Here is an 18,929-nt window from a genome sequence, read left to right as displayed (position 1 = left end):
AGTGTAATGTATGATTCATTTTCTTTATAAATATAATAATATAATACATAAATTCATTGATTATAGTTAAATGATATAAATCTACTATGATTTTTTGTGAATTATTCAAAGCTTCTACTAAATCTAAATATTGGTGGATTACTTTAAGGGAGACCGACAAACTGATTATTATTAGAATAAATCAACATAACTATCAATAAAAATATAAAAATAATTACCAAAAAATAAAAGAATTTTGGTAATCTGCCTTGAATTTGAACAAAATTATTAGAAGGAAATGAAATGTGCACGTTTGAATTAAAATCTAAATTTTATTGTCTGCTCAATTGTAATGAAGAATCGATAAATGTGAATTAGCATCAGTTGTTCAACACTTTACCCAATTTGAGGGCTTTACATTCACAATTGTTTAACTCATGAATATTTGAATATGATTAATTAATTAATTAATTGAGATGTATACTTGTCGAATTGAGTTTAATTGAATTATGTCTAATATAAATGTATCTTTTTAATTGAAATGTGTTAAGTTTTAGCTGGGATAAATAAAATTTACACCAATTTATTTTCAAAATTTTTTTGATAAACGGTTTGACGGTTTGAAACGGTTTGCAAAGATTGAAACCTAAACCAAATCACTTCGAAACGATTTGGTTCAGTTCAAAATCAAAACGTTGACAGATCCACGTGGAACCAAACCAACGGTTTCAGAAAAACGGTTTCGGTTCGGTTTGGCGGTTTCATTGTTCAGCCCTACTAGATGGTGAAGAACGAAAATTTTCATGTAGGAACCAAATGTTCGAATCATCCTCTTTGCAAGTTGGAAAAAGGGATTTTACATAAGGACATGACATTCCAAGGAAGAGGCCTGGGTTCAAATTAGCTTCTTTCCAATTTGATAAAAAAAAATTGTATACTTTGGCGACCAGCCGGTTCAAACATTGAACCGTATTTGTTACTTCTTAAACCCGTCCAGTTCAGCTGGATTTTGAGCAGTTCAACCCGGTTCTTGACCGGTTCCTTTGTTTGTTTGTCAAAATAATGAACTCGGACCGGCCCATTGTCCGATACGACGATTCCTTGTCCAAATCAAATGGTCCAGTCCGGTCCGATTTTAATAACTATGATAACAAACCATATCATATACATTAAATTATATATAACCTTTTGCTTACTATCTTTTTTTCCTAAATATTAATATTATATTAACAAAAACCCATATGTTGTATTTTCTAAACTTGCAAAATACAGATGTAAAGTATAAATACACCCTAACCACTAGGGTATATTTCGCAAATTTCCTTGATAAATAAATTGAGTGGATTTTTCCATGTCCAGTTTGTAAACACCGTCTAGTTTCTAGGTTTTCCCTCCTCTTCCAAATTCCAACTTTAAATAGGATACCTTATATTAGGGTTGTACTCTATTTCTCAATTCTTCTATAAAAGCCTATATTTCATCATCCATTATTGCAGTTTTATTGTTTCCCTGTGACAATGGATGACTTAATATTTGATCATGAAACTTATTCCGAATACATGGATGATCAGAACAATAGTCAGGCAACTTTTCGTCGTCAACACTTTTGAATAACTTACTTTTGGTCGAACCCTAAATATTCCGTTTGTAACTTTTTGCGTAAAAATTATGTATATAGGGATTCTACGTGACGACAAGTGATAATGGTCATAAATTGTTGGGTGGAATAAGAAGAATCAGCAAAAATCAAGACCATCTTTATCTTAGGGCTGAGATTGCAGCAGTCTATGCAGTGGAACAACACAATAAGAAAGAATTAGAAAGAACTTTGAAGTTTTTGAAATTTGTGAATCTTAATATTGGACCCACTGCTGGTGTAATTTATTATATTACATTAGCAGCAGAAGATTCATCTGGTGAAATTAATCACTATCAAGCAAAAATCTGGGAAAAGCTTAACACTGGATATCAAGTGCAGATCTTCAGGCTTGCTCCATATGATGCTGCTGCAAAATCTTCAGGTTATTAAAAAAAATAAAAATTAATCAAGATGAATTTTTCAATAATTATTAAGAAAAACAGTTTAATTCTTCATTACGTAAATTAACAGAAGAAAGCGTGGAAGATGGATGTTGCAGAATTAGGGTTGATAATTTGCAGCCTGGAATGGATGAGAACTATCTATTTCACAAGTGTTTCTACAGAGCCCGTGAAGAGGTACTTAGCAGTTTCCTATTTATTTAATTATGAAACTAATTAACTGTTAATTTATTTCTTTTTGTTTATAGATTTTGAGTGTGAAGGTCATTCAGAACGAGGAAACTGGCCATTCTAAAGCATACGGTGTCGTTTCATTCAAGAACCATGCAACTGCAGAGGAATTTTTGATGAAATATAATGAAAAATTGATGCCACACACCAATGATCAGTATTTCAAGTTGGATTGGGAAACTTGTTCAAAAAATTGATTCCATTAATTACCAAATTTTAGTATTTCCAAGTTGAACTTTGATTTATGATCTATTCAAGTTAATTTCTTGTTTAAGGGCATATTTAATACGCGGAATAATTTAATTTCTCTTTAGTAATTAATTAGTGTCTAATCTATCTTATCAAACTTGCTTAAAGAGTACTTGATATTTATAACATCGCGTATGATTTAAATCAAATATGATGTTTTTGCTTACGAAATTTTTATCAGTATGTGATATAGTATGCAAGAGTTTCATCATAGAAAGAGAAAATAAACTCTACCATATATAAATGATTTATAGATTTTTTAAAAATAAATTACATAAGTGGTGAGTGAAGAATAAAATTACGCACATATTAGGAACATTATTGTGATTTGCCTTCACCAAGATTAATAGTGTCATCTAGTTCAACACATTAATCAGACAATAGCTTCAAAGGAAGAACACAATACTAGTCTTTGGGGGCTTGGTTTGGTATTGCTATGTTTTTAAGTGAATCAATTTTTGTTGTGCTATAAAAATAATTGATTGCAGAAAAGTATCAGTTAGTGCTTGTTTGGTACTAATTTTGATAATTGATTTTTTGACCGTTAACGATAAAATGAGTCCTATTTATGATAGAAGAATTAAAAAATGACTACAGGAATAGAGAAATAACGGTCAAAAAATTGATTTTAATTGAATTAAAATCTCTACCAAACAAGTAATATTTTTGGTAAACTTTGCTTTGTATGGATGTGTGTTTCAAAAACAACATTTTACCATTTGACAAACAAAGTGATTTATTGTTAAAAGGTATAAAACTACTAAACTGAACATTAATTTTGCTGATATCATTTTATATTAGTATTATTATCATTGTAAAATTTACATTTACTTTTATGACAATATGTAATATTACTAGTTCCTTGTTTTCATTTTTAAAACTCATTTTTCTCCAAATTCATTTTCAACCATGCATTTAGCCCTTTTCGATTTGGATATAAATTAGATTTAAATAGTTTTTTATAGAAGTTGGTGAAATATGTGGTAGAAAATGAGTTTGTGAAAAAAAAATGAATTTTAAGAAACAAGAGTTAAATAGGGACTTAATGGGATTAATATTTTTTCAATCATTTATTTCATCAAATTTTATCAAATTTATTAAAAATCTGATTTTTAACAAAATCAAACATAGGCTATATTTTTTTGAAAACTAAGTATTCACTATGGTTATTTTAAAATGAAGATATTACATCCCAAAATTTATAAAATTACAAATTAAAAGCATAATAACTATAAAAAAGGTAATTAATTTAATTAACCAATGTTAAATTTGATATTTTAGTTATAGATAATTGAAGATTCTAAAAAAGAATCAGAATAACTACTATTTTGCTGCTTCTCTAAATCCGCTACCAAAGGTTCCATATTCTTTTTATAATAATTTTTTTAAAACTTTCTAAAAACCTAAAACAACTTCGGGTTGCTTGAGAATTAGGGATGCAAATGGGTTGGATTCAAGGCGCGGCGCTGCGGGGGCGGGGTGGGGGTTGCCCCTTTTTTATTTACATTTGCAAAATTTCGAGTTATTCTCTTATTAGAGAATAAAATACAAATTCAAAATTTTAAAATCCAAAATAAATAATGTTCAAAAAAAAAAATTTCCCTTCTTCATGGGATGGGGGCCAACCCGTTGGAACGGATTTTTTTTGCCCCATTCTGGTCAGGGCTAGGTGGGGCAAATTTTTTTGCCATCCCTATTGAGAATCAAGAGTTGAACTTTAAAATCAATCCCCAAACAAGTTCTTACACTTTTTTTGTTTTGCTTATTTAACTTTTGATTACAAAACTTTCTTTGTGAAAAGAGGAAGACATTGAACAAGTAAAAGATTCTACCTAAAATGGAAGGTCGAGAAGTTAGCAAAAAGAAGATAAAGATGAAATTGAAATATAATCTAAAGATTGAAGATTGAATGTGCAAATTCCATTGTAAACAAACATCAAAACAGGGTCCAGATGCATTTTCAAGACATATCAAACCCAGTGCCAGCTCCACTCATGACTCACCACTACAACTCGCAATGTCTCCAACATTTCAAATTCAGTGTGATCGAATTATAATCATCAAATTCTCCTGAAAATCATAGAAATGGAAACTTTATATTGAAAAATAAAAAAATTGTTCAGTTAAATAAAGATCCCGTATTTGTAATTTTTTGGGTGGTTTCTGTTGACCTCGTTTCCAGGTGGGGCCACTAGACAACAGATAGAGGACCTACCCCCGCACACGTAAGTCAAGTCCAATACGCTAATATGGCCAAACGGTCTTGAAAGGTCTAAGAATAGGTGTCAGAGCGGCTCAAAGGCACGAGACGGCAACGTTTGGAATCTAGCGATATATTAGTGGAACGATTGTACAATAATTACTAATCGTAGTTATTGAATACTATATAAACTCGATGGTACTTGTAAGAGAGTAAAAATGATGTGTAGTGTTTTGTATTCAAAGTTGCATTAGTCTTATAGGACTTATATGGGGGAGTATTTATAGTGGTACAAAGTGAATTGTGGCCTCGGATGGGGGTGCACGTGGCGTCATTTCCTTAAATCACATATCTAATTCTAGGCATCACTTTTGACTTACTAGCTTGCTATGCATTTATTAATTGTGCAGAGCTACCACTTCATTTGACAAGACTTGATACTTAAAGTCTATGTTAAACGTCGCATCAACCATTCAAAGAAGATACTTGTGTAAAAACAAATCTCTCGAAAAAAGTGATTTGATAAGGTAGTTTGGAGGCTCGAGCTTTGCATAGGGGCCTTGGATTGACCCACTTCGGCGAATGGTCTTTGGACTTCATGATGCTGAGCCTCGATTGAAGCATTGACTACATTGCGTTTCTCATTGGTTTCAAGGCCTCGACCACTATGCAATGTGTTTTGGCTTGAGTGGGCCAAGGGCTACAGTGGGTCGGCCACACGGTGCCACGTGTAACAAGATGTAACAGTTTCCAATTGAATATTTGCACTGGAAATAAAACTTCCTAGAACTGGTATGTTCGTTCTCTTCCTGACAGCCCCAACGAACTTTTCAAAATGTTTCTATAAAATATATTGTCTGGGTTGTTCGTTCGTTCGTTTTTTTTTTTTTCATTTGACGTTACTTTTAATTGAAGCTTATTTGATTTTGATTTCATTTATAATTACGTTCTTGAAGAATCTTATTTCAATTACCAATGTCTACATTAAAGATATTGTTTTTTGATATGACAAATAGTTATAGGCAAGAGAACACTTTTTATTGTAATTTGAGCTTATTTTTCCATGGGTTATTTATTCATTTAACTGTTTTCAGCTAATATTTGCTTTGTTTGATGAGTTTTTATTTTTGAATATACAAGTTAGCTTTTGAGGAGTGTAATACATTTATTTGTTTGCAGATGTCTGGTGAATTGGTCGATGTTGGCGAAAGCTCCTTTGTTCGGATATTTGGGCAAGATGTAGAGAGGTAAATGCTTGTGCTTTTGTGTGGGATCATTGATTATCAATGATTTATTTGGAACTCAGGAAAATTAGATTAAAATCAAAATAGTTACGAGCGTTTTCTCTTGAATGTTGGATTTTTGTTCTGTATGTGATTTTGATCATGGGACAATTTCTTTATGCTCATCAAAGGACATCGAGATGTTAATCCATGGAAAACTTCAAGAGAAATTTTAAAGAACTTTTTTTCACAAATATTTTTTCACAGTCTGCTAATAAAGTTATTGTGGCATAGCTGTTATTATTATGTTTATTTTGTCTATTGTGAGATATACCTATATATTGGTAATAATTATAATAATCAAGATTCTCTAATATTCTTCTCTGATACAACTGAAGAAGGAAAAGGAGAAGTTGAAGGATTCAAAGTCCCAGAGCTTTGAAGTCATCAGATTAATGAAGTTTTCTTCTCTCGGTTATACTCTGTGTCCATGAAATGACCATATATTCACCATTGTATTTCTTTTTCCACTCGTGGCTTCAATTGGAATTGTGACAATTTAATGTGTTGGTTGTAAATTACCACTTTTCTTTTCTATCATCGAATAGAAATCCAGTACTAAGTTTTCGAGGTAAAAGTTAAAAAAGGAAAAAAAAAAAAAAAAAAAATCTTTCTGTAGTGTTCATAATTTTATAAAGTCTGGCTTAATATAGCTTATATTAGTAATTTTTACTGGTATAATCCTTTCTTTTTCACTCTTTGTGTTTTGCATTTAGTTTTATAAACTAGCCATCAACATGTTTCCAAAAATTGTCTCCTTTCTTGCAGTACCATGGCTGTACAATTGTGATGAATTTAAAGTAAATGCATGGAAATAAGTTACATTAAAAATTATCATGTTTTGTTTCTGAATGATTGCAAAATCATGAAAATGCAGTAGTTTATATTGACCATTTGACAGAACTTTCCCCAAAGATATATATGTAAATTAATTTACTTTTTTACCTTGGGTAATTCTAATAGCATTCATTTTTATGGGACTTCGATATCTTATTGATGCTTCTTGTTCATCGAGGATGCACTTGTCTGGAAATTGCTTGTTTTCTGAATTATGACAGCTCCTAAATTTTTGTCAAGCACGTGTGGCAACATTCTGGCTCCACTCCTCGCTAAACTTGCTATTCCAGAGCGTCAGATGCAGATTTGAAGAACAAGATGTATGAAATGTCCTGCTAGATAGATGAATATGAACATCTTGTAAGGAAACTCAATGGACGTTTATAACCATTCAGGGATATACTCTTCATCTCGATATATATTTATGTTGATTAGTCAAATCTATGAACTAATAATGGCATATAAGCACGTTTTGGCTTGGGTTTAAAGTAAATCAACATAATGTTTTAAGTGAATTTTATTTTCCAACACTTTTTTTCTTAAGTGAAAAATTAACTATTCAGTATTCAAAATAAGTAAAACATGTTTTCAACTTCAATCAACAAAATCCTTCTTATTTCAAAACTTGCTTATTTACTATAATTAAACATTTTAAGCCTACTTAGCCTAGCCAACCATGTAAATTGTATAATTTGTGAAATTGCAACTATAGAAAATTCAGTAGGCAAGCTCTGAGTAAGTGAATGGGGATGATATTTCTAGGAAGAATTAAGAATAGAAAGGTTAAAGGCAAAGAAGAAGCTGAGGATTTAGCTCAGGAAATGGCCGAGTTAAGGAATCAAATGACAACATTGACAAGCATGCTGGTAGAAGATTGCAAACGCCGTGCTTATGTTGAACATATATCTTTACAGAGAATATTGAAGTTGGAGACTCAGGTAGGCATTTGTGTATACAAACGACCTTTTCCATCCACCTAGGAAGAGAAATATACTAATATAATTCATCTTTTGCGGCCAAGATTGCAATAGTACAAAAGAAATCTTACAACTTTCAGAAACTTGCAGCTAGGCATAATTGTGAAACATAAACCAGGTTTCCAAACTTCATGAGCTTTTCATTGAGATTTGTAGTCAAGGTTTTTTTATTTTCCTTACCATGGTATGCATGCTATAGTGATTGGATTGCATCAGATTACTTTATAAAATTTTCGTTGCATAACATTCTTTAATCGTTTATCAAAGTCGGGCCTTTTCAACTAAACTTCATTTTATTCCAAGTTGGTTACTGAATTCAATCTTTGTACCAATTGGGTGACTCAAAACATTTGTTGCAATTTGGTCATTTCATCTATGTCCAATTGTGAGATTATCAAAAAGCTGACATGACAATTTAGTTTGCAGCGCTGTTGGCAGATAACTAGACTGCATCGTCATATTTTTTTGTTGGTCAAACTAATGGACAGGGATGGAGTGACCAAATCGTAGCAAATTCAAAGTACAGCGATCAGCTTGGAACCAAAAAGGATTGAAGTAATAGTGCTCCGCACAAAATTTATAAAAGTTTAGAGACCACTTATGTATCCATACAAAATGTTATTGTTTCTATTCTCATGTTGTTGCCTATCTAAGCTCAACTATTTAGTAACCAATAGCGTTTAATGAACTTATTAGGATTGTTTAGACTGTGAGAAAGGAAGAAGCAGGGAGGGCACCTAGGCGCCCAGTTTCTGCTTCAGCAGAAACCGGGGGGGGGGGGGGGGGGGGGGGGGGCGCCCGATTCAGTTTTTATATAGCTGATTTTTTGCCTTCATTTAGTGTGTTTTTTATTAAGAGAAAAAGGATAGAAAGCTTGGAGAAAATTTAACAAGAAAGATGTTGTTCTTCTTGGATATAAATTCAAAGCTATTTTTCTTTCTTAGGGATTAACTTGAGGTTTGTTCAAATAATCCAATCTATTGTTCCTCATATATATTGAAAATCATTTCTTCCCCAAATTTCTTATCTTTCTTTTCATCTTCAAGTGGTTTGAGATTTTCACATTGTATGTTTATTTGTTCTTGGGCAATCTTGGGAAGTGTTTTTTCCCAACAATTTGGTATCAGAGCCTCTTCTTAAATCTGGGTGATTAAGCTTCGATTTTTGGTGGGTGGCTTGAACTTTGTTGTGCACACAAGGTGTTTGTGAAAATTTCCAAGTGAACTTTGTTGTTTTATTTCCGGTAAACAAGTAGATAAATCATGTCTACTAGAGGAACGGTGAAAATTGGGAAGTATGAGATAGAGAAATTCAATGGGAAGAATGACTTCTCATATTGGAGAATGCAAATGAGAAATTTGTTAATTTCTCAAAAGTTGACACTGGCGGGAAAGGAGAAGAAGCGCATAGATATGTCTGACGAGGATTGGGAAGATCTAGATCTTGAGGCACGAGCGTCTATCATTCTATGCCTTGAAAGAGATGTTGCTTTCTTGGTTGATGGTAAGGAAACAGCGGCGGATGTATGGACAAAGTTGGAGGCGAACTTCATGATGAAGACTCTAACAAATCGGATCTATTTGAAATCCAAATTATATACTTGCAAGATGAATGAAGGTACACCAATTCGGGAGTACGTCAACAAGTTTGATAGGTGCATATCGGACTTGAAGGACATTCATGTGAAAGTAGATGATGAGGATCAAGCACTTCTACTACTTCTTTCATTGCCAAAGTCCTACGAGAACCTAGTAAAAACATTGATGCTTGTGGGTGATAAACTTGTGATGGAGGACACTAGAATGTCACTCCTAGCGAGTGATCTTCAAAAGATTACAACTAGTGGCATGTTTACCATTGGTAACAAGGAGCAAGCTCAATGATTGTTTGTAAGAGGTAGAAGCAATGTGCGACCAAAGGGCAAGGGAGAAAAATCTAGATCGAGTTCTAGACCTCTTGCAGAAAGGCATTGTTTCAAATGCGGCGATCTTGGGCATTTTAAGGCGAATTGTACTAACAAAAGGGGTTAGAAGAAGAAAAATAAGAAGAACAACAACAACGGGAAGGTGCAAGTCAAACAAGAGGTTAGCTATGCCTCGGAAGGAGGGGAAAGCGATGAGTGCTACACCATCTCTTGTGATGAAGAAATCTCCGGTAAGTGGATTTTTGACTCTGGATGCTCTTATCATATGTGTCCAAATGGGAAGTGGTTTACTACCTATAGAAGCACTGATGGTGGAACCGTGTTGATGGGTAATAACCATTCCTGTAAAATGGTGGGGCTCGATTTAATTAGAATCAAGATGTATGATGGAGTGGTTAGAACATTGATGGATGTTAGACATGTTCCTGATTTGCGGAAGAACCTTATCTCTGTTGGTGCTTTAGACTCCGGTGGTTGCAAGATTGTAACATGGAATGGAGTAAAGAATGTTGTTCGTAGTTCTTTGATTGTTATGAAGGATATTCGTGAAGGCAATCTCTATACTGTTCGAGGTACCACAGTTACAAAAGATGTAGCGGTTGGAACAAGTGGAAGTGGTGAAGACCCATGTGAGTGCACTCGGCTATGGCATAGGAGGCTTGGGCATATGTCTTAAAAGGGGTTAGATCTGCTAGTCAAGAAAGGTTTGCTAAAGAACTTGAAGAAGCCTTGCATAGATTTTTGCGAGCATTGCGTGTACGGTAAAGCACACTGAGTTTAGTTCCAGCCAAGTAAACATAGAAGTAGAGGTATTTTAGACTATATGCACACAGATGTATGGGGTCCGGCTTCTGTCACTTCCAAAGGCAGTTCCAGGTATTTTGTCACATTTGTTGATGATCATTCTAGATATGATTGGATTTATTTTTTGAAGCATAAGAATGAGGTATTCGACACTTTCAAGAAGTGGAAAGCAATGGTTGAAAACAGAACAGGAAAGAAATTGAAGACACTGCGATCTGATAACGGTACTAAGTATACAGATGGTGCGTTCAAGGAGTTTTGTGGTAAGGAAGGCATTGCGAGACACTGGACAGTTAGGAATACACCACAACAGAATGGGGCTGCAGAAAGATTGAATCGCACATTTTGAGAGAAATCGATGTGTATACGATCCTATGCTGGTTTGGGCAGAGAATAGTGAGCAGAGTCGGTTGCAAATACTTGCTACATAATGAATCGATCTCCACATTCAAAGTTAGATGGAGATGTACCTTACGGGGCATTGACAGGAGAACATGCAGATTATGAGAAACTCAGAATATTCGGATGCACAGCCTACTATCACGTCAACGAGGGAAAACTTGATGCAAGGGCCAAGAAGGCTATATTCTTGGGGTATGCGGCAGGTGTAAAAGGCTATCGCCTATGGTGTGTAGAGGATTTTAAGTTCATAATTAGCAAAGATGTTCATTTTGATGAGAACTCCATGATAGCTTCGTTGAAAGCTACAGTGCCCAGTGGCGATGATACTGAGACTACAAAGTCTCAAGTTGTTGACATAGAACCTAGAGATCAACCTGGTTCTAGTCATATTCAAGAGGAGCATCATACAGACACTCAAGATGAGAGTGATGATGAGCTTGAACAAGAGGCGGTCCAGCAAGAGAATGTACAGGCACAGCAACAACAACAGCTTGCAGATAACTTGGCTTCCTCTAGGCCACGGCGTACTCACAAGCAATTTCTAAAGTTGGGGTCAGACGAGCCTTTGAGGCACTATGGGCAGACAAATTTGGTTGAGTATGCACTCTCGATGGAGGATAATGAGCCTGCCACTTTCAAGGAAGATATTTTAAACAACAATAGTGAGAGTTGGTTGACAGTGATGGAAGAAAAGATGGAATCACTTCACAAGAACTAAACATGGGAGGTTGTCCCATTGCCCATAGGTAAGAAAGTTATTGGTTGCAAGTTGTTGTACAAAAAGAAAGAGGATCCTACCAAACTCGGTGGTACAAGATTCAAAACAAGGTTAGTGGTTAAGGGGTTTGTACAAAGAGAGGGAGTTGCTTACAATGAGATCTTTTCTCCAGTGGTCAAGCATACTTCCATTCGGGTGCTATTGAGTATTGTTGCTCATCATGATCTTGAGTTGGAACAACTCGATGTCAAAACCGCTTTCTTGCACAGGGACTTGGATGAGGAAATCTATATGCATCAACCTGAGGGCTACAAGGTTGAGGATAAGGAACGTCAGGTATGTCGCTTGAGAAAATCACTATATGGATTGAAACAATCTCCTCGACAGTGGTACAAGCGATTTGACTCCTTCATGCTAAAGCATGATTTTTCCAGAAGTGAGTATGACTGTTGTGTTTATATTCGAAAACTTCGGGGAGGTAACTATATCTATCTTTTTTTGTATGTGGATGACATGCTTATCGCTTCGAAAAGTAAGGTGGAGATAGATAGGTTGAAATCTTAACTTGGTAAAGAGTTTGAGATGAAGGATATGGGGGCTGCTAGGAAAATACTGGGTATGGAGATTAGAAGAGAGAGGACGAACCGACGAATGTTCTTAAGTCGGAAAGGCTACATTGAGCGGGTTATTGCTAGGTTCGAGTTGCAAGGTACAAAGTCGGTGGTAACTCCATTGGCTCCACATTTCAGGCTCTCTGGTAAACAATCTCCTACTACAGAGGAAGAAAAGATACGCATGGATCGTGTACCTTATGCTAGTGCAGTTGGCAGTTTGATGTATGTCATAGTGTGTACACGCCCAAATATTTCACAGGCGGTTAGTGTGGTCAGTAGATTTATGGCGAATCAGGGGAAGGCACACTGGGAAGCTCTGAAGTGGATCCTGAGGTACTTAAAAGGTACAACTGATACGGGTTTATGTTTTGGTGAAGATGCATGTCATATAAGTGGGTTTGTGGACTCGAATTATGCAAGTGATCTAGATAGACGACGATCTACTACTGGATATGTGTTTTGCATACATGGTGCCCCAGTTAGTTGGCAATCGATGTTACATGCTACAGTGGCTCTTTCTACTACAGAGGTACCATGGCAGAGGGAGTGAATGAAGCATTGTGGTTGTGGGGTCTTCTAGATGATTTGTGGATTGAGCAGGATTGTGTGGAATTGTGGTGTGATAGTCAGAGTGCGATTCACTTGGCTAAGAATCGGGTTCATCATGCTCGAACCAAGCATATCGACGTCGAGTATCATTTTATGCGTGATGTCATAGAGGAAGGTGATATTTCTCTCTTGAAGGTACACACAAATGAGAACCCAGTAGACATGTTAACTAAAGTGGTAACGGGTAGCAAGTTTCAGCATTGCTTAGACTTGCTTCACATTAGTCTATGCTGATATGCCCGAGTTCAGGGTGGGGTTGAAATGAGGTGAAGAGTATATGAAGGTGGAGGTGAACTACGGAGGCTTGATCTCAAGTTTTGGGTACGTAGGCAACCATGGTTTGAATGGTGTAGCCCAGTTTGGCGCTTGCTGCTTCTTCTTGTATTCGTCCAAAATTTGAGGTCTACCAAATGATGTACGAGGTGGAGAATTGTGAGAAAGGAAGAAGCAGGGAGGGCGCCTAAGCGCCATGAGTGGGGGCCTGGGCGCCCAACCGTGCAGAAACTTTGGGCATAGGCGCCCGATTCAGTTTTTTATATAGCTGATTTTTTCCCCTTCATTTAGTGTGTTTTTTATTGAGAGAAAAAGGTTAGAAAGCTTGGAGAGAATTTAACAAGAAAGATGTTGTTCTTCTTGGGTATAAATTCAAAGCTATTTTTCTTTCTTGGGGATTAACTTGAGGCTTGTTCAAGTAATCCAATCCATTGTTCCTCATATATATTGAAAATCATTTTTTCTCCAAATTTCTTATCTTTCTTTTCATCTTCAAGTGGTTTGGGAATTTCACATTGTATGTTTATTTGTTCTTGGGCAATCTTGGGAAGTGTTTTTTCCCAACATAGGCATTTCTATTACTTCTCTGCCCACCTCAACATGTCTAACCAAACTTGTGTTGCTGGTGCCATTATGTTGATCAATTCAATGCCTTATTAGGCAATAGGCATCTGACTTGCTTAATCGGACTTTTTGCCTACTTAAACAAAAACTTCAAAAATTCTGTGGATATCTGAGTATTTCTATACACCTATGTTCTTTTATCATCGGGCATTCTAACTTATTATTATGGTAATCACAGAAATATTATGTAGAAGAATTGTGTGGAGCTCTACCTAATGTAGTTCTGTAAGATTTTTTGAAGATTGCCTCACCCTGTTGAAAGCATGCATCACCTTCATAGATTGCAAGAAACATGAAAGTGATTTACAAGGTCGTTTGAATTGTGTGGTGGTGATTTTTTAGTAGCATTTTTGCAAAGATTTCTTTCTGAAGACTGAAATGTTTGCTGATATTTTTATTGATGTTGAGAAGTTTCTCGTGTTGTCTGTGTTATTGCTTATGATGTCTGAACTGGTCGATTTTGAATCAGAAACCAACTGTTGGATGTTAAAGCCACTTTCTTTGACTAAAGGGACAAGCAATTTTCTTCACACCCACCTTTGCGTTTAATGCTCAATTTGAAGATTGGATTTGATGAGATTTTTCTATCTGTAGCCATAAATTGTAAAGAGAAAGGCAGCAAATTTTTGCTGACATTTTGGTGTGTAATTAATGAGGTGGGTGGCAAATCTTCCTATAAATAGAGGATGAAATCGAAGAGGAATGAAACAGAAAAATTGAGAGGAAATTGTAAGTAGTGAGTAGAGAAACAATAGTGAGTAGAGAGATAAAATTATAGAGAAAAAATTATTGGTTTCTCCTAAGTGTTTCCTACTTAGTATTTCTCCCAAGTGTTTCCTACTTAGTTTCTCTTATTACAAGTGAGATTAATTGGTTGTTATCTCCTTGTATTTAGAGAATGTTACTGTAATTCTCCTACTATAGTAAAATCCTCCTATACTTGCCCGTGGATGTAAGTCAAAATTGGATGAACCATGTAAATATTTGTATCCATTTTTAGACCCCACAAGTTCCTAACAATGGTATCAGAGCAAGGTTTTTCTGTAGGGTCGTCGTTCACTATTTACATACATGTTACTATTTTCAGTCATAGTATTGGTGAACAAAATGGCGGCAAAGTATGAGATTGAAAAGTTCAATAGGAACAATTTCTCATTGTGAAAAATGAGAATAAAAACAGTCCTTAGAAAAGATAACTGCTTGACGGCAATTGGACAGAGGCCCACGGAGATCGCTAACGATGGCAAGTGGAACGAGATGGATGGCAATGCAATTGCTAATCTGCACCTAGCACTTGCTGATGGAATACTATCAAGTGTGATAGAGAAAAAGACGGTTAAAGAAATATGGGATCCACTAACGAAGTTGTACGAGTCAAAATCGTTACATAACAAAATCTTCTCAAAGAGAAAGCTTTACACCTTTCGAATGATGGAGTCAACTGCGGTGACTGATCAAATCAACACCCTCAACACTCTATTTTCATAGCCTACATCAATTGAGCATAATATAGAGGCAGGTGAACGTACTGAGATCTTACTTCAAAGCCTACCGAATTCATATGGTCAACTCATATCAACTTAACCAACCTTGAAAGTCTAGTCTTCAATGATATTGCAGCTGCAGTTCTTGAAGAAGAAAGTCGGCGCAAGAACAAGGAGGACAGATCGACATGTTTGCATCAGGCGGAAGCCTTGACAATGATAAGAGGAAGATCAATGGAACGAGGCTCCAATGGGAGTCATAATCAGAATATATTAAAATCCATGAGTAAGAAGAATGCCAAGTGTCATTACTGTGGCAAGAAAGTGCACTTATAAAGGGATTGTTGGAGTCTCAAAAAAAATGAAGAAGCTAAAGGAAAAGGTCTTAAGACATCAAAAGCTCAGAGTTGTGTAGCAAGCACCTCAGATGATGGTGGAATTTTATACGGCGAGGCAACAACAATTGTTGAAAGCAGAAAGCAGTTTTCTAATGTCTAGCTTATGGACTCAGGAGCTACATGGTATATGACACCAAGGAGAGAATGGTTCCATAAATATGAACCTATTTCCGAAGGATCCGTGTTTATTGGAAATTATCATGCCTTGGAGATCGCTAGTATTGGTACCATCAAATTGAAAATGTATGATGGTACAGTTCACACTATTCAAGAGGTGCGGTATGTAAAAGACTTGGAAAAAAAATCTATTGTCTTTAGTACAATTAGATAGCATTGGCTGCATGACCCATGTACAAGATATGGTCATGAAAATAATCAAGGGAGCGTTTGTGGTGATGAAAGCAGAAAAGATAGTTGCAAATTTGTACATACTTAAAGGAGAGACAATACAAGAAGGAAAAGCGTATGTCGCATCTACAAGTTCAACAAAAGAATTAACGATAATGTGACAACGTAAGCTTGGCCACATGTCAGAACGTGGTTTGAAAAATCTCTCAGAGCAAAAGCTTTTTCCAGGGATCAAAAAAGTTTTATTGCCCTTTTGTGAGCATTGTGTTACTAGTAAGTAGCACATATTCAAGTTCAGCAGTTCCACTACTAGAGTAAAGCTATCCTAGAACTGGTTCATTTTGATGTTTGGCAAGCACCAATTATATTCCTAGGAGGTGCAAGATATTTTGTATATTTCATTGATGATTACTCCAGCAAATGTTGGGTGTATCCAATCAAAAGGAAGGGAGATGTATTTGTAGTTTTTAAAATATTTAAAGCGTGTGTAGAGTTTGAATCTGAAAAGAAGATCAAGTTTCTGAGGACTGACAATGGTGAAGAGTATGCTGTGATGAATTTGATAATTTTTGTCAACAAGAAGGTTTTAAAAGACAGTTCACGACGGCATACACTCCACAACAAAATGAAGTGACAGAGCAAATGAACAGAACATTCTAGAAAGAACAAGGGCAACGTTGATAACTGTGGGGCTAGCCAAATCATTCTGGGCAGAAGCAGTCAAAATCCATACAGAAGACAACCTAGCAGATATGTTGACAAAGCAAATCAGCGCCGATAAGTTTACATGGTGTCGATCCTCCATCGACCTAGCAGAAATGTAAGTGGCATGAAAATGACAAGTGTAAGAAGGATTGAAGTGGTCAACAAGAGTGATTTAAGTGAGAGAAATGTGATGTGTTAAAGCCACTTTCTTTGACTAAAGGGACGAGCAATTTTCTTCACACCCACTTTACATTCAATGCTTAATTTAAAGATTGGATTTGATGAGATTTTTCTATCTGCAGCCCTAAATTGTAAAGAAAAAGGTAACAAATTTTTGTTGACATTTTGGTGTGTAATTAATGTGATGGGTGGCAAATCTTCCTTTAAATAGAGGATGAAATTGAAGAGTAATGAAGCAGAAAAATTGAGAGAAAGTTGAAAGTAGTGAGTAGAGGGATAAAATTATAGAAAGAAAAATATTGGTTTCTCTTCAGTGTTTTCTACGTAGTTTCTCTTATTACAAGTGAGATTAATAGTTTGTTATCCCCTTGTAGTTAGAGAGTGTTACTATAATTCTCTTCATATAGTGAAATCCTCCTATACTTGTTTGTGGACATAATCAAAATTGGGTGAACCATGTAAATATTTATGTCCATTTTTATTGTATTTTCTCAATTTCATTTTCATTGCAAGCCAAACCTGACCCACGAGTTCCTAACACCAAGCATTCGAAAATTAGGAACCACGTTAAGTTGACCAAATAACTTATTGGTTCACACCCCGAACCGGTCAGTTCGGGACATAAAGACGGCGTTCCAACCCCTTGAACTCAGATTTCAGACAACCCAGTTCTAATATCGTACAATATTGCTTGATTTTCATTTAAAGATTCTCAATTTAAAAGCCACAAATATCCTGATCAAGAATGCAATATAAAATCTTTATGCTTAATCATCCAACAAATAATCCATAAAAGGCACAAAAATGAATTATTGGCTGAAATCATCATATTCATTTGTGTTGGTGGCAGTGTATTTTTGGGAGAAACCAACGAAGTATGCTACTGAAGACAAACCTCTAGGTGGGCAAAGTAGCAACCGAAAATGCATTCTGGTAAAGTAGCAACCGAAAATGCATTATCCACCGAAGAATTCTCGATAATCAATGTGCAAGATTGAGGGAATTTGGTGGGGATTTTAAGTCAATTTAAATCAATTTTCTGATCGTTATTTCGCTATTACGGCCGTCATTTTTTGAATTCGTTTCTTATAGGTAGGATCCAATTTTATTTCTAACGGTCAAAAAATCAATTTTCAAAATCCCTACCAAACACTCCTGACGTTTTCTTGGGGGTATAATTTCCACAATTATTATTTTACAATCTCTTGTAATATTGTGAGATTGTAAAATATTTCTCATAAAGCTTCCGTGGGTATGAATTTAAATCAGGTTACAATATTCAAAAGAAAATTACAAACAAATCTTCTTAATAAAAATTTCGTCCACTGCATTTGTGTCAACATAAATTATTAGACGTCTTCTTTCAAAATATAACATTTCTTTCAAAGTTGGTATTGCTCTATACCAACATTGTCGATCGAACCAATGTATTGGCAATATTCTTCTTGAACGCAATAAAAACACGAACTTTTAAGTTGCATAGACATAATTTTTTTAGAAATCAATTTTAATATTCTGTATTTGGCTTCTTATTACTTAAGACGTTCTTTTAACTTAACTGACATGAAATATTCTTCTAACTCAACCGACGAAAAAATGAATTGGATAGCCAATTGAATTGTTTGTAACCCAAAAAATGCTTCAATAATTTCAATATGTAAATGTAATAGATGATTATATGACATAATTTTTTCTAAAATAAAATTTATCATTAACCATATAAACACCTCGAGCAATTGATGTCTTTTTAAAAAATAATAATAATAACAATAGTTAAATATAGCAAATGATCACATAAAAATTCGTCAATAATCGTCGACCGTTCTAACGAAAATTAACAAATGCACAATTTTCTTAACTAGAAAGAAATTAAAGAAATATATAAAAAAAAATATATTGAAAGGTTTAAATTACTTAAAAGACAATCTAATTGGCACCATTTGACCCAGCTCAAAGTCTTCCACGTTAACGCGCTTCTCATTGATTAAAAAAATAATAATAAAAATAATAATAATAATAATAATAAAATTCTTTTTCATCCCTTCTTGTC

The 18,929-nt window shown here is 35.0% G+C and overlaps 1 protein-coding gene across 1 annotated transcript; it reads left to right on the top strand.

Moving 5' to 3' along the window:
* The first annotated feature begins 1,496 nt into the window (after positions 1-1,496).
* On the top strand, positions 1,497-6,364 carry LOC111371958. The gene is made up of 7 exons (XM_022994103.1): positions 1,497-1,562; positions 1,658-2,000; positions 2,090-2,196; positions 2,268-2,407; positions 2,988-3,012; positions 5,879-5,946; positions 6,217-6,364. Exons 1-7 carry the CDS (start codon positions 1,497-1,499, stop codon positions 6,362-6,364), a joined length of 897 nt encoding a protein of 298 aa, XP_022849871.1.
* Positions 6,365-18,929: the final 12,565 nt, after the last annotated feature.

The sequence above is a fragment of the Olea europaea genome, chromosome 23 (assembly GCF_002742605.1).
Source record: "Olea europaea var. sylvestris chromosome 23, O_europaea_v1, whole genome shotgun sequence".
NCBI classification, from domain to species: Eukaryota; Viridiplantae; Streptophyta; class Magnoliopsida; order Lamiales; family Oleaceae; genus Olea; species Olea europaea.
This window is presented reverse-complemented; position numbering and strand designations above follow the sequence as displayed.